General features: G+C 37.8%; 1 protein-coding gene across 8 annotated transcripts in view; it reads left to right on the top strand.

Moving 5' to 3' along the window:
• The window catches only part of LOC102507750 (zinc finger protein 525-like), a 68,508-nt gene extending 54,245 nt beyond the window's left edge, over positions 1-14,263 (top strand). For 4 of the 8 annotated variants that reach the window (XM_032487804.1, XM_032487803.1, XM_032487802.1 and 1 more), the window contains 3 exons: positions 93-183; positions 3,926-4,052; positions 12,416-14,263. In XM_032487804.1, the coding sequence (XP_032343695.1) occupies positions 112-183; positions 3,926-4,052; positions 12,416-13,431 (1,215 nt within the window). In that variant the 5' untranslated portion in view covers positions 93-111 and the 3' untranslated portion in view covers positions 13,432-14,263. The other 4 variants (XR_004322859.1, XM_032487805.1, XM_032487806.1 and 1 more) reach the window with 4 other exon arrangements.
• Positions 14,264-14,719: the final 456 nt, after the last annotated feature.

Below are 14,719 nucleotides of genomic sequence, written 5' to 3'. Positions count from 1 at the left end.
CCATGTGGTGAGGTTTCCCCTGTGTGTGTGGTTGTGGCACAGGGAGGGCTGTGTTGGTTCTCAGCATTAAAGGACATCTTTCCACCTTTCAGGATTGACTTCTAAAGACTCATGTTCCCTGAGGAAGAAGCCCAGGAGAGGACGGAGAGATCAGAAAAGGACTCGAGAATGGCCCCTTCTCAGGTAAAGTCGTACTCTCACTGGAACTTGTGAAGCGACTTCCCAGGGCGACGTCCTGGGCAGGCTTCACCCCCGTGGATTGGAGACGTGGAGTCAGTGCTGTGGGGCAGCAGGGAGGGTTTAGGGGCCCATCTGGGTGCGCTGTCTGCTGTCTGTAAACCAGAGAAAGAAGCTGCACGGGGAAGTCAGGTAGTAATGTGCACAATACCTGGTCAAATCTGGATAACAGATCAATAGAGGGAATTTGTTCTGACTTTTTCTGAGAGAATTGAAGCCAAATGAGTCACTGACTTTAAATCTTAGTGATTGAGAATGAAATGGAAAGTTCAGAAACTGACATCATTGATGGTGTTTTATTGAATCCTTGAATGTAAACCATGAAATCAACTCAGTCTCTGATAGTTGGAAAATCTTTACGTCACTCTCATCACCTCCATTCCTCAGAGGCTGTCCTTTCACTCTGTGCGTTGTATCCTTTGACACACGGAAGTTTTTACCTTTGATGCAGGTAAGAAGGTTCCAGCTCCATTCTTTTGCTGGTAGATACCTAATTTCTCAGCACCATTTGTTTTTGACTCTGTCCTTTCCCCTTTGTGTCGTCTGGGCTCCTTTGCCAATACATTTTTTGTATATTCCAAGGATTATTTCTGAGTTTTCTAATCTGTTCCACTGGGTGATTTATTTGTGTTTATGCTAGTACCACATTGCCCTGATTACGTTGTAATATGTTTAGAAATCTACTAATGATGGCCTCCATCTTTTTCAAGAGTATTTTAGCTATTTGGGGTCTCTTGAAATCCCCTGTGAATTTTAGCGTGATTTTTTCTATTATTCCAAAAATCACCATTGTAATTTTGATAGAGATTCCATTAAATCTGTAGAACGCTTTGGGTAATGTGGTCATTACAGGAATATTAAGTGTTCTAATGAATGAGTACAGAGTGTCTTTTCTCTTTATCTGTGTCTCCATGGAAATCTTTTAGAACACTTTGTAGTTTTCAGTGTACACGTCTTTTATGTCCTTGACTAATTTTTTCCTAAGTGTTCTGTCCCTTTTGGTGCCATAGTAAATAGAATTGTTCTCTAATTTTCTGCTGAGATTGTCCATTGTGTATAGAAATGCAACTGATTTTTGCCTGCTGGTTTTTTGTGCTGCAACTTTTGTAAAGTTGTTTTCTGAAGTAGTAGTTTTCTCCCGAAATCTTTTTGGTTTGTACATATTAGACCTTATCTCCCATGAAAAAAGAAAATTGTACTTCTTTTTTTCAATTTGGATAACTTTGGTTTCTTTTTCTTATCTTGTGGCTCTGGCGAGGCCCTTCACTACTTTCTTGAACAGTAGAGCAGAGTGTGTGTGTTTTCCCTTTTGTGTTGTAAGCATTTCGCAGTGTAGACTTTCCTTTTGGTACATTGACGGCGTGTCATGCATTTTGGTATGTTGTGTTTTTGTTTTCATTGAGCCGCTTTTACAGTTTCCTTGTGACGTCTCCCTTGATCCATTGCTTCTTTGAGAAGGAGCTGTTGAATTTCCACATTTTAGGGGATATTCTGGTTTACCTTCTGCTTTTTATTTCTTGTTTCATTTCATAGTGATTAGAGAAGATACTTTCCATGATCCCAATCTTCTTAAATTTCGTAAGATGTGTTTTGTGGCCTAAGACGTGGTCTGTCTTGGAGAATGCTTCCCTTGTGCTTGAGAAGGATGTGTTTCCTCCTGTCGTTGGGTGGAGCGTTCTGTACACGTGTGTTAGGCACAGCTGGTCTGCAGTGGTGTTCGAGCCCTCTGTTTCCTTGTTGATCTTCTTTTTGTTTCCATATGTATGTGAAACTAGGGTATGGGAGCTTCAACGTGTATTTTGTCTCTTGTGTTACTTTTTGTCCTTAGTTTATTTTGTCTGATGTAATGTAGTCACCGCTGCTCTCTTTAGAGTGGACTGTCTTTTTTTCATCCTTTCACTTTCGCCTTTCCCTGTCCTTAGATTTGTAATTGCTAGCAGTTTCAACTCTCTGTTACTTTCTCTTTTGGTCCCTGCTCAGGCACGGTGTGAATGGCAGGAGCCCTGGCCAGCCCTCAGTGTCCTTGTGATTGTGACGTTTGGTGAAATGTTCTTGCTTAATTACAGTTTTTTTCTGTATCCTTTTTTGCCATGGTTTTTAATTTTTGAAGAAGTTTTTAACTTTATGACTGTGGTGATTTTTTTCTTAATCTCTGAAAATTATGTATAATACTAATAACTTATATAACTTTGAATCAATGTTTTATTATTAGAAAAAACAAAAAAAACTGTATGGCTTTTGTTAAAGCCTCTCAATGTAAGTTTAAGTGGAAAACATAGTATTTATATGTTTGACTATGGTTTTCTATAGAGATTGGAGTGAAAGTAATTTATTTTTTCCATGTTAGTACCGTTTAGTACAGTTGATACTTTTTCATTCTCTCAAAGATGCTGAAATCCATGAATAAAAGTGATGATGAAAAAAATCATGCAGAAATATGTCCTAAGACAACTCCTCTCATTTCAGTAAATGGTGTGTTTACCTGTGTGCCCATGAGTTCATGGATGTGCAAATCCATGGTTTTGATAAAAGACATCATCATTTCATAATTTTCATTGTGGAAGCGGAAATTATATCTTAAATATATTCCCTGGCTTTGAGTTTTTTCTACACTATCCTGTTACTGGTTTAAATAGTAAGATTACTGATGTTTTATGTACATTTGTGTGTATGCCTGTATGTATAATGTCCTTTGTTTGTTTGTTTTGTTTGTTTTATTTGGGGGGAGGTAATTAGGTTTATTTTTTATTTAAATGGATTGAACCCAGGACCTTGTGCATACCAGGCAGGCACTCTACCACTGAGCTATGCCCTCCCCCCATAGTGTATTTTTATTCCCTTCCATGCTCATCTTGAACTTCTTTCAAGTTTTCTCAGGAAACCCTGTGTCAATGTAGTATTTTTTTCAGGTTTTCTTTTTAAGGGGGGAGGTAGTTAGGTCTATTCGATTATTTACCAGGACCTTGTACATGCTGGGCTTTTTTTTTTTTTTTTAAGTTTTCAATGCACTTTTAATGCTCTTTCTGTTACTAAATTTTTCTTTTTTTTAGCTTCAAACTCCAGAGCCCAGCCACCTTGGTGCAGGTTCTTGCTGTTTCATTTCTTAGCTTCTTGAGCTGAGCTGAGTTTCTCAGCATCTCTGCCAGTTTTCTCCTCTGTGAGATGAGGTCTTTCTAATGAGCTGCTATGAAGATAACAAGTCCACGCCTGTAAAGCATTTAGAGTGACACTTAGCACGTAGGAAGGATTCTGACACCTTTAGTCCTTGCTGTTGTCATCATCATCGTAAGTTAAGATGCTCACTGTTCATTAAAATCACTGTGGACTCTGTCATCTTTGAAGACACGGCTCAGACTATAGCTCATCTCAATACCGAATATCACTCAGTGTGTAAAACAATATGTAACACATCCTTCCTGGACAACCCGTTGTTGAGTTTTATTTGTATGTATTTCCTGTACTGTCCACAAAAATGAAAAATACTCATGATTGTAGGATATAAAAATTTTATGAAAAAGCATGAGGAATCAAAAATAGAGACCAGTAATTTGCTCCATATACCTCTCCACAGATCTGTCAGAGCACACGCTTCAGCTGAACTGATCGTCACCCCTCTCTCCTCTTCTTATATTTTGTGAAAATCAGGACCTTCCTCATGACCCCTTGGTGAAATGTGTTTTCATTTCAGGTACCATTGACCTTCATGGATGTGGCCATCAGATTCTCTCAGGAGGAGCAGGAATTCCTGGACCCTGCTCAGAGGGCCTTGTACAGAGACGTGATGTTGGAGACCTACAGGAACCTGCTGTCCGTGGGTGAGAGAACTGCCCTTCAGAAGTTGGGATCTGTCCTTGGGTGTGTTTGCATTTTCCCTGTGCACCCCTTTCGGAGCCCCCGTTTTGCTTGACTGATCTGAAAGGGCCAGTGACTCAGGTATGAAAAGCTTCACAATCTGGCATGAGGAGTTTAAAACTATGTTTTCCTCTGATGATCTGCTGACTTAGGGGTTGTTCCAAAACTGGGAGGTGAGCTGCATTTCTGCATATTATACTCTTCTCTGTGTATTCAGAAGGAGGCAAGTAGTGGGTGAATTTTTAGTTTAATATTCTAGACCCATCAGTCTTCAGTCCTTAAGTGATCAGAGAAGTAGGAATCTGGAAGAGCTATAACAAATGCATTTCTCTATTCTTATGTGGATGAATTTGTTTCTCATCTGAATATGTTACCTACTTTGTAGCAAGAAAAAACATGCTGTGGCCATGGAGAGTGATGTGAATGCCTCTGGGGGCATATCAATGTGTGAGCACAGGTTAAATCTCAGAAGGGCAGAGGAAAAAGCCTCATTATTAGTAGTGTTTGGCGAATTCTCTCTTTGTTGGAGAGTTCTATGGGAATACAGATATTTATTTATTATTTGAACTCTCAGAGGAAATCTATCTTCTCCATAACTTATCACTCTGTCCTTCAACATGTAAAATGTAAGAACCCCACTCCTGGGCATACACCCGGTGAAAAGTATAATTCAAAAAGACACCTGCACCCCAGTGTTAACAGCAGCAGTGTTTACAACAGCCAAGGCATGGAAACAACCAAACATCCATCAACAGATGACTGGGTAAAGAAGATGTGGTACATAGATACAATGGAACACTACTCAGCCGTAAAAAAAAGAATAAAATAATGCCATTTGCAGCAGTATGGATGGACCTGAAAGTTGCCATTCTAAGTGAAGTGGGCCAGAAAGGGAAAGAAAATGCCATATGACATCATTTATATGAGGAATCTAAAACATAATAACAATAATAATAACTCCACAAATGGACTGATTACTATGCTGATCTCTTGAATATGTGTAAGCACATCTGACTGTCCTTTATGGTTGGATTACCGCATTCTGTTGATTCTTATTTTGTGATTGGCTTTATTCCCTTGATAACTAAGTTTAAAAAGCTAAAGCTCTAAACTGTTCTTAAACAATGAATAGTATATATATGTAAATTAAAACAAAAGAAAGAAATACCCAGAATAGATAAATCCAAAGAGAGAGAATGCATATTGGTGGTTACCAGGGGCTGGGAGGAGTGTGCCAACAGAGGGAAAGTGCTTAATGTGTAAGAGGGTTTTATCCTGGGTGATGGAAAGGTTTTGGAACTAGATAAAAGTGGTGTTAGCACAACATTGTGAATGTACTGAATGCCACTGAATTGTTCATTTTAAAGTGGTTAATTTCTAGATTGTGAATTTCTCCTCAGTAAATTATTTAAATAAATAATGAAATGCTAAAGAAAAAACAATAATAAAGATAATAAAAAGAAAAATATCATGTAAAATATGCTTTCACTCTCCAGTTGTGCTGCAGCTCCTTCAGAGACAAATAGAAGGTCTTTATCCTGAGCTCCAACATTTGCCATCTGGCTCTTGTGAACTTGTTATTGCTTGACTTTGAGGAGCATGAGAAGGGCTGTTTTATCAGGGTCTCTGGCCTCCACATCTCCATCTAGACTTGGTTCCATTGGATGCTCAGTTCTTAGTCCATATAGATCAGAGCTGATGCCCCCGACTCCATTCTCTGGACCGTTCCCGGTTCCAGCCCCATTGGATGCTTTTAGGAGACCTAATCGGAAGATGTGAAAACACTGGAAGCCCTTTGATTGCATCTGGCACCTCCAATTCTGCACGGAGCTACCTCGAGCCCTGCCTGCCTGTTTGCATCCCTCAGACATTTCTTGCGTTCTCCTTTTCCCACATACTGCAGGGGTGTGTTTGTGTAACAGCCAGGTTGCCTGGATCTTCTGTGATTGTTACTTAGGATGTGTATAAGGACAGTGGGCAGAGATCCCTTTTTTCACCCCCTGTCCCCTGTCCCTGAAGGAGCATGTGCATCCTTCAGGCTTTAGTTTGTCATCTGTAGTTAGTGCATGGCTCCCTCTCGAGGTCCTATACTCTCTGACCCACGTGTCGTATATTTTTTTTCAGTCTGCACTGCTCTACCTGGACGGGAAATGTCTACTGTTCCCAATTTCATATCCTTCTAAGTTTGCATGATTTTGCCTCCGAAACTTGCTTTTGAAATACGTCATCCTAAGGCTTGAAATTGTATCCATTTTCTTTGCTGTGATAATCCAACATTGTGGACTCTCTATGGGGTGGGTTTACTGTGTAACAGATCATTTTGACGGAGAGTCCTTTCCCTCACGTGTTGTGATAGTTTCCTGCTTCGTACAGCATCACCACTAGAAGGTACTTAGTGGGTTGGCCCGCACGTTCTAGGAGGTGGTATCACAAAAGCCTGACTGATAAGTGTTTTCCAGTTCTTTGTTTTGTTTTTGAGGACTGTCACACATGCATGTCTCAAGGGTACTGTGATGGTATTTTCACACTTACTGATGATCATCCCCTTTCAGCCTCAGTAAACAGTATAGAAATTTCCCCTAGGGGTAGCATTTTCCATGTTCACATCCTCATATTTGTGAGCCTGTTGAGTAAACTGTTGTTGTTGCCATATTTTTTATCACCTGTGTGTTTGCCGTTGTTCCTTCTACCTCCACATGTACTTCTGAAGCACCTTGATGAGAGAGCTTATGAAGTGGACTGATAACCTCGAATGATGAACCATCATTTGTTTTGTTTTAATAAACTGTCCTGCTGCCACTGAGTGATCTTGACCCCCTTGTGGAACCTCATTTGACCACATATGCAAGAGTTTAGTTCTGACCTCTCTGCTCTTTGCCTCTGGTCTGGCTGTCTTTCTGCCAGTGCTACACGGCTTTGATTAGTTTAGCTTTGTAATAATTTTGAAATAGTTGTGAAACCTCCAGTTTTGTTCTTTTCAACCTTGTGTTTGCTATCGAGGGTCTTTTGAGATTGTATATGAATCTTAGAATGGATTTATCTATTTCTTCAAGAAACAGTATTGGGGTTTTACTTGGGGTTAGGTTGACAGTTGGCTGCTTTGGGTAGCACTGACATCTTGAAAATACTGACTTCCAACCCATGAACGTGGGATATATTTGCATTAGTTTGTGTGTTTTCTAATTTTTTTCCTGCTCTGTTTTTAGTTTACAGTGTAAAAACCTTGTACAGTATACAAATAAGGGAAGCTTATTCCAGGAATTTTATTTATTTATTTTTGATGGTATTGTAAATGGAATTGTTTTCTGAATTACCTTTTTGATTGTTCATCATTAATGTGTAGAAACATAATTGAATTTTGCTTGTTGATTTTGTATCTTGTGATTTTTCTGAGTTCTTTCCTTATTTCCAGCAGGATTTTCTGCAGAACCTTCAGAGTTTTTTACAGATTAGATCATCTCATTTGTCAGCACACATAATATTGCTTCTTTTTTCTATTTGTATACATTTTACCTCTTTTTCTTTGTAGGTATTCTTGCTAGGACTTCCAGTAACATGTTTTTAGAAATTGTGAAAGCAAGTGTCTTTGTCTTATTTCCCATCTTAGAGGAGAACCTTTCATTCTTTCACCATTGAGTCTGATGAGAGCTGTAGGCTATTAATATATGCTCTGTATTAGGCTGAGATAGCTTTTTTCTATTTCTAGTTTATTGAGTACTTTTATTGTGAAAGCTGGCTGACTTTTGTCAGGTACTTTTTATACATCCATTGAGAGGATCATGTAGATTTTTTCTTTCATTCTGTTGATGTGCTATTTTACATTGGAAGATTTTCATGTCTTGAGCCATCATTGTATTTCAAAAATAAAGCCCCATTAGTCATGATATATAATCCTTTTAATGTTGTGTTCATTTCAGTTTACTATTATTTTATTGGTAATCTTTGCATCATTATTTATTAGAGATTTTAGTCTCTGGTTTCTGTTTGGTGTCTTTGTCTGGCTTTTGTATTAGGGTAATTCTGACTTCAGAGAAGGAGTTTGGAACTTTTCTTCTCTTTTGGGGGGAAGAGTTTAAAGAAGGTTGGTCTTGATTGTTTTTAAATGGGTAGAATTCTGCAATGAAGCTCTCTGGCTTTCCTATGTTGAATAATGTTTGATTAGTGATTATGTCTTCTTACAAGTTGTATGTTTGTTTAGATTTTTGATTTTGTCATTATTCTGTCTTGCTAGGTTGTGTTTCTGTTAAGAATTCATCCATTTCTTCTAGGTTATCCAATATATAGACACAGAATTATGTTAGTAGTTTCTTCTTGGGTTTTTTTCTTTGTCTTTTTCTTTTTTTTCTTTTGTTTTGGATTTGTATATAAGTAGTTGCAAGCTGTTGTAATGTCCAATCTTTCTAGTTTTAGTAATTTGGGTCTTCTCTCTTCATTATTTATTGTAGATAAATGTCAATTTTGTTATTTTTATCAAAGAATTAACTTGTAGTGTCATGATTTTCTGTAGTTTTTATTCTGTATTTTTCATTTATCTCTAATTCTTTTTCCTAGTTTCTGCTCACTTAGGCACATATTGTTTTTCTAAGACCTTTCCCTGTTTTTAAACATATGGGATCTATTTCATGTATTTATTTGTACTTTCGCTTTTTTCTACTTTTTTGGTATTTAATTAACATATATGACATAGTGTAAATTTAAAGTATATGGTGTGATGACTTGATATACACTGATACTGTGAAATGATTACCTCAGTAGGTTTCTTAACACCTTCTTACATTCACTTAATTACAGTATTTTTTGTTTGGTGAGAACATTTAAGGTCTATTCTCTTACCAACTTTCAATTAGACACCACGGTTTTGGTAACTATAATCACCATGGTGTACATTTGATTTCCAGAATTGCTACCACTTACAACTGGAAATGTATTCTTTGGGCTGATACCTCCCCAGTCTACCAAACCCCGTCATCCGCTCTGTTTATATTACTTTGGCTCCTTTTTTTTTTTTTTATAGTGTATTCCACACGTAAGTGAGGTCTTTCAGTATTCTTTCTCTCTGACTTAATTTACTGAGCAAATGTTTTCAGTGTTTAACCACATGGTTGCAGATACTGGGTTTCCTCCTTTTTCATGACTAATAACGTGTGTGTGTATCTACCAGATACGTTTTGCCCATTGCTCTGTTTTTGTCATGCCGTGGCTGCTGTCAGTGCTCCTGTGATGAAAGTAGGAGTGGAGGTGTCTTCTAATGACAATGATTCATATAGGAATTGGTACATTATATTTTTTTTTTAGTGTTCTTTTTTAAATTGAGGTATAATTGATTTACAGTGTTGTGTTATTTTCAGGTATAAAGCGAAGTGATTGAGCTATACATATACGTATATATTCTTGTGTTTATTATGTTTTTATTATTCATTTATTATATATTATATGCTAATATGTATATATTCTTTTTCACATTCATTTCCATTAAGGTTATTACAAGATACTGAATATACTACCCTGTGCTGTACAGTAGGACCTTGTTGTTTATCTATTTTATTTACAGTTGTGTATCTGTTAATCCCAAACTCCTAATTTATCCCCCCACCCCTGCATTATATGATTAGAAAAATGTACTTTGAGGAGCCTTATACTGTTTTCCATATATATAGCAGCACCAAGTTACAGACACAGAAGCAGGTACCAGAGTTCCATTTCTTCCCCGTCCTCAACGCCACTTGTCCTCGCTGGTCTTTTTGATGACAGGTATTCTCACAGGCTTGAGAAGGTGTCTCGTTTTGATTTGCACTTCCTCCTGAGGGCACATCTGGGAAGTGGAGGGCTTTCTTCAGTTCAGTCTCACTGCAGAGTGAGAGGGAGCCAGGGAGTCGGAGGCCAGCACATTGTCCCGAACTTTCCTACAGTGTTTGGTTTAGTGTTTTCAGGATAGGCAATTGCTAGGGTTCTGCAGCTTCTTTATTCTTTATTGGTTTGTTTCTCTTTTTCAAAGGTTCTTTGTTTGTTTATAGTTTTTAACTTGGGTTCTTCATGGGTTGATGAGTGCCTCTGGTTTGGTCTTCTGTCCTGTTCCCATCACGCCTCATGGTTTTGTTTTCCTTGCAGAGTCTGTGTTAAGAAATGTACTGATGTGATTTCTGGTAATTAGAGAGGCTAGCTGAAAGAACGCTTTCCTGTTTAATAACACGGAGTGTTAGCAGGAACTTTTCATATACCAAAGCATTACATTTCTTTTTTCAAAGTTGTTATATGGTTAATATTTTACTTAGAAACTTTTTTTTTTGTTTAATTTCTTAACTAATGTCGTCATATCTTTAAAATGTTCAGACTTTGGCAGACACCTCCTGGCAGCCTTGTTTCCCCATAAAACTCTGCTCACCCAGCCAGGATCTTCATCCTGAAATCATAGTGTGCCTACATTATGGTTTACTTTGATCTGCACGTGTGTATATGCAATAAATGCATCCATCTCCTTTGGGCCTTCTCCTGGTTTTTCTTTTTGGTTTCTGCTAAGAACATTCTTGTACAATCTTCTGGAATACTACATATGTTTTTATTGAATGTATACATATTAATGGAACTTAGGGAGCATTCAGTGTGATACATTGCATAGCAAATTGTGTATGGATATAAACCTGCTTTTCCCTATGACATCCCTTTTTAAATCTCTTTTGCTTCTGTCTCATACACATAGTATGATTCTTAGATAAAAATGGGATAGTTGCATCCTACTTGCTAAACCAGTTCTTTTCTCTCAAGGTCAGTACGTTAGGTGCAGGTGTGAATGATGCAGTTACAGGCACACAGACGCGCAGTCCCAGGCTGTGCTCCCACGTGTGCGTGTGCCCCGTGCTCCACTCAGACCCTCTCTCCGTCCTGACCCTTCCTCATGTGGTACTTGGATGTGGATGGAAACACGGTTATTTGCTGGCACATGTAAGTTGTCCTCCCGAACTTCCCAATATCCACAGCCCTCCTTCACCCATCCCTCCACCTTCCACATGACTCACACTGTAAAAATAACTTGTCTTCAATCATTGAACACCTTTCTTGGGACGTGACCTAAATCACTGTGTGCAGCCGTGAAGAAACCATTTCCAGGGCGAACGGCCGAATAACCTTAGTTACGCAGCTCATTATTTCTTGCATCTCCCTTGAAGTTTTCTTCTTAGCTCTTCGTAATTGTTGTAATATTGTGCAATCTGTATTGCTTGGGTGGGCGGTCATACTTAAGTATGTTTCCTCAGTCTTTAGGTCCAGGTTCAATCCTGGTTCTCTGGCTATTTTTCTGTGTAAGTTGGAGTCGTGTACATGAACCAGTGAGTCTGCTTCCCTTCATTGAAAAATTGTGATAATTTTTCTCAAGACTTATAAATGAAATTAGTGCTATTAGATGCCTTAGAATAGTTCATTTTTAATAATAAAGATTCAAATTTACTATAGTATAAAATATATATTAATATTGTCATTTTTATGACATCCCTTTGCGTTGTAACTTGGATACATTTCTATTGCAATTTGTTCTCAATAGTGTTGTTTCTGACCGTGTTAATATATTTACAAATTGCTTACTCTTTCTTCCATATATTTTGGAGCCAATGAGCTGGATATTTCAGGGCACTGCATATGTAGGGAACTGCTCTACTATTATCATAACTGGAGAATATTTCATTTATTAATATTTAATTTTGATTTACAGATGATGGTCTTTCAGAATGTTTTATGCGTCTTCCTGGGTACATTGTTGTTTAGGATGTAATTAGAAAAATGTTTTGTTTTTTAAAAATTGTTTTGTCAAATTCTTCACTTTCTCTATGCTAATTTGTTTCCCAATTCTAAAGTGCCACTCACTTGTATTATTCAATAGATATGCTAGTTTTGGATTATTTAGCGTTTCAGTATATTGTGTGTTCTTTAGCATTTATTTATAATAAACATGCAAAATATGTGTATAGTGTAATATTGTTTTCTCCTCAGTTCTCAGACATTGATATGTCTACTGTTAACTGGTATGTCCTTTAGGGTCATGGCTAAATAATACACTGTCTTTGATAGCTAACAGAAGTTTGTTTAATATGAGAGTTTTTGTCAGAGGGTCTTTGAGACTAGGGTACCTTAAAATTAATTACAATTGCAGCTGATCACTTTTTCTTTAGTAAAGAATTTTATTCCTTTAGTGTTGCCCAAATTTTTAAGATCATGGTAGGTAGTTTCATAACTCTGATATAATTACTTCTTTTAGTGTGATATCATGTATTTCTCATGAAACACTCATTTATGAATTCTAATGAACAGATTATTTATTGTTACTTTTATCTTGTAGATCTGTCTCAAATGCATGTGATCAAGAAATTACAAGTAAAAGCCAACACTGATAGAGGAGAAGTATTCCAAATAGTGATGTTGGGAGGATGTGAAAGGAATGAAATGAAACATTTTTACCTCAGGGGCCTTCAGGAAAATATATATGACTTTAAGTCACAGCATACAAATGAGGCCAGGAATTACAATGGAATGCCTACAACCCATAAGGAAAATCTCATTGATAGGAGAGATCGACACAGTAGAAATATTGCAGGAATCAAGCCTATTGATAAAGGGCTTGCCTTAAGCTTTTGGGAAAAACTGCATAATTTCAACAGTGAAGAGAAAATTGATGAGTTTAATCAAGCTGACAAGAGTATCAACAATAGTGCCTCATTTTCACCACCTCAAGGAATTTCTCCTAGTGTCCAAACCAACATTTCTCATGTATATGGCAGTGAATTTGTCCATCCTTCAATTCTGACACAATACCCAAAAACACACAGGGAAAGACCTTACAAATGTAATCAATGTGGCAAAACCTTTCTTAAGACATCTTATCTCAAGCGTCATCAGTTAATCCATACAGGAGAGAAATTACATAAATGTGATGTATGTGAAAAATTCTTCACTCGAAATTCCTACCTTGCAGTTCATCAGAGAATTCACACAGGAGAGAGACCTTACAAATGTAATGAGTGTGGCAAGTTCTTCAGTCGTAAAACAACCCTTGTAATTCATCAGAGAATTCATACTGGAGAGAAACCTTACAAATGTAATGAGTGTGGGAAAGTCTTTGCTCATAAAACAACTCTTTCAAATCATCAGAGAATTCATACTGGAGAGAAACCTTACAAATGTAACGAGTGTGGGAAAACCTTTTATAATTGCTCCTACCTCACAAAACATCTGAGAATCCACACAGGAGCAAATGCATATAAATGTGATGTTTGTGGCAAGGTCTTTAGAGATAAAACAACCCTTGCAAGTCATCAGAGAATTAATGCTGGAGAGAGGCCTAATAAATGTAATTGAGTGTGGCCAAACCTTTCTACATACATCACTTAACTGAATTTCCTATTTCTGCCCTAACAAATTACCACTATCTGAGTGGGTCCAACCAACATATATTCCCTTGTATTTGGAGGCCAGAATTGTATCCTGCTGGATACTCCACCTCAGAATTTACTTTCTTGCCTTTCCTGGGTTCTCAGGGCAATTGTAATCTTTGCCTTATGGCCCCATGTGCATTTTCATGACACTTTCAATTGACTAATGGTTTTTAAAAAATATCTGCTTATCATATTGGTATTTTCTAAGCACATTGTTTAAATTAGTGCAGCATGTCACTCCATCATTGCACATGTACACCTCCATTGTTCGTATTATCATCATATCTTTTATAATCATCAAACTCTAGAAAGAATCCAGAGCTCCATCCAGTGATGAACGGGAACACAGACTGTGAAATGTTACTATTCAGGAATGAAAGAGTTATGCGGTACTGGTAACAGTTACAACATGGATGACCATCGAAAGCGTTACGCCAAGTGCAAGAAGAGAGAGAGAATGCCACATGTTTTCTGACTTTATTTACATGAAATGCCCAAAATAGCCATATCTATACAGGCAGAAATTGGCTTAATATTTGCTTATGGCTGGGGATGGAGTGTGGAGTAACTGCTAATGAATACAGGGTTTTTTTGTTTTGTTTTATTTTGTTTTGTTTTAAGGAGTATTGATAATATGGGGGTTATATTGTGGTTGGAAAAGTTGCAAACATCCTAAATCCCACTATACTGTACACATGAAAAGAGTGCATTGTATTCAAAGTATGCAATAAAAGACGCCTACGCTGTTCTCTCCATGTTGAATTCAGAAAGTAGTTCTGATCAACTAACCATGCCCGACAAGATGCTGGAGACACGCGTTCCAGTTTCCACTGTTCGAATGGAAGGAAGACTCAATGGTAGGAACAGTGGCAGAATGGGGAGGACCTGGAGAGACAGCTTTTAAGGTAAAGTGAACATGCTGTGTTTCCGGAAGGTGAACCTGCACATGAACAGCGAGTCTCTTGCTCCCTCGTCCTGAGCTAGTAGTTCATTCTCTCTTAGTTCAGTATCTCGTTTCATGCCGAGTCTCTCACTGAAGCTGAAATGTGAAGAGCTTCTGTCTTCATGGTGATTGAACCCATCATTTGCACCTGTCATTCCTCTGTGTGACATTTCATGCCACCCCAGTCTGAACACAACCCCTTGAATTATACATCCTCGGGTTTTTCACTGAAGTAAAGGGGAGAAAGACAAGCTAAATATGTAAGTTG

The sequence above is a fragment of the Camelus ferus genome, chromosome 9, assembly GCF_009834535.1.
Source record: "Camelus ferus isolate YT-003-E chromosome 9, BCGSAC_Cfer_1.0, whole genome shotgun sequence".
In the NCBI taxonomy this organism is placed as follows: Eukaryota; Metazoa; Chordata; class Mammalia; order Artiodactyla; family Camelidae; genus Camelus; species Camelus ferus.
Note: the sequence above shows the minus strand (reverse complement) of the source record. Positions and strands in the feature narration are given on the sequence as shown.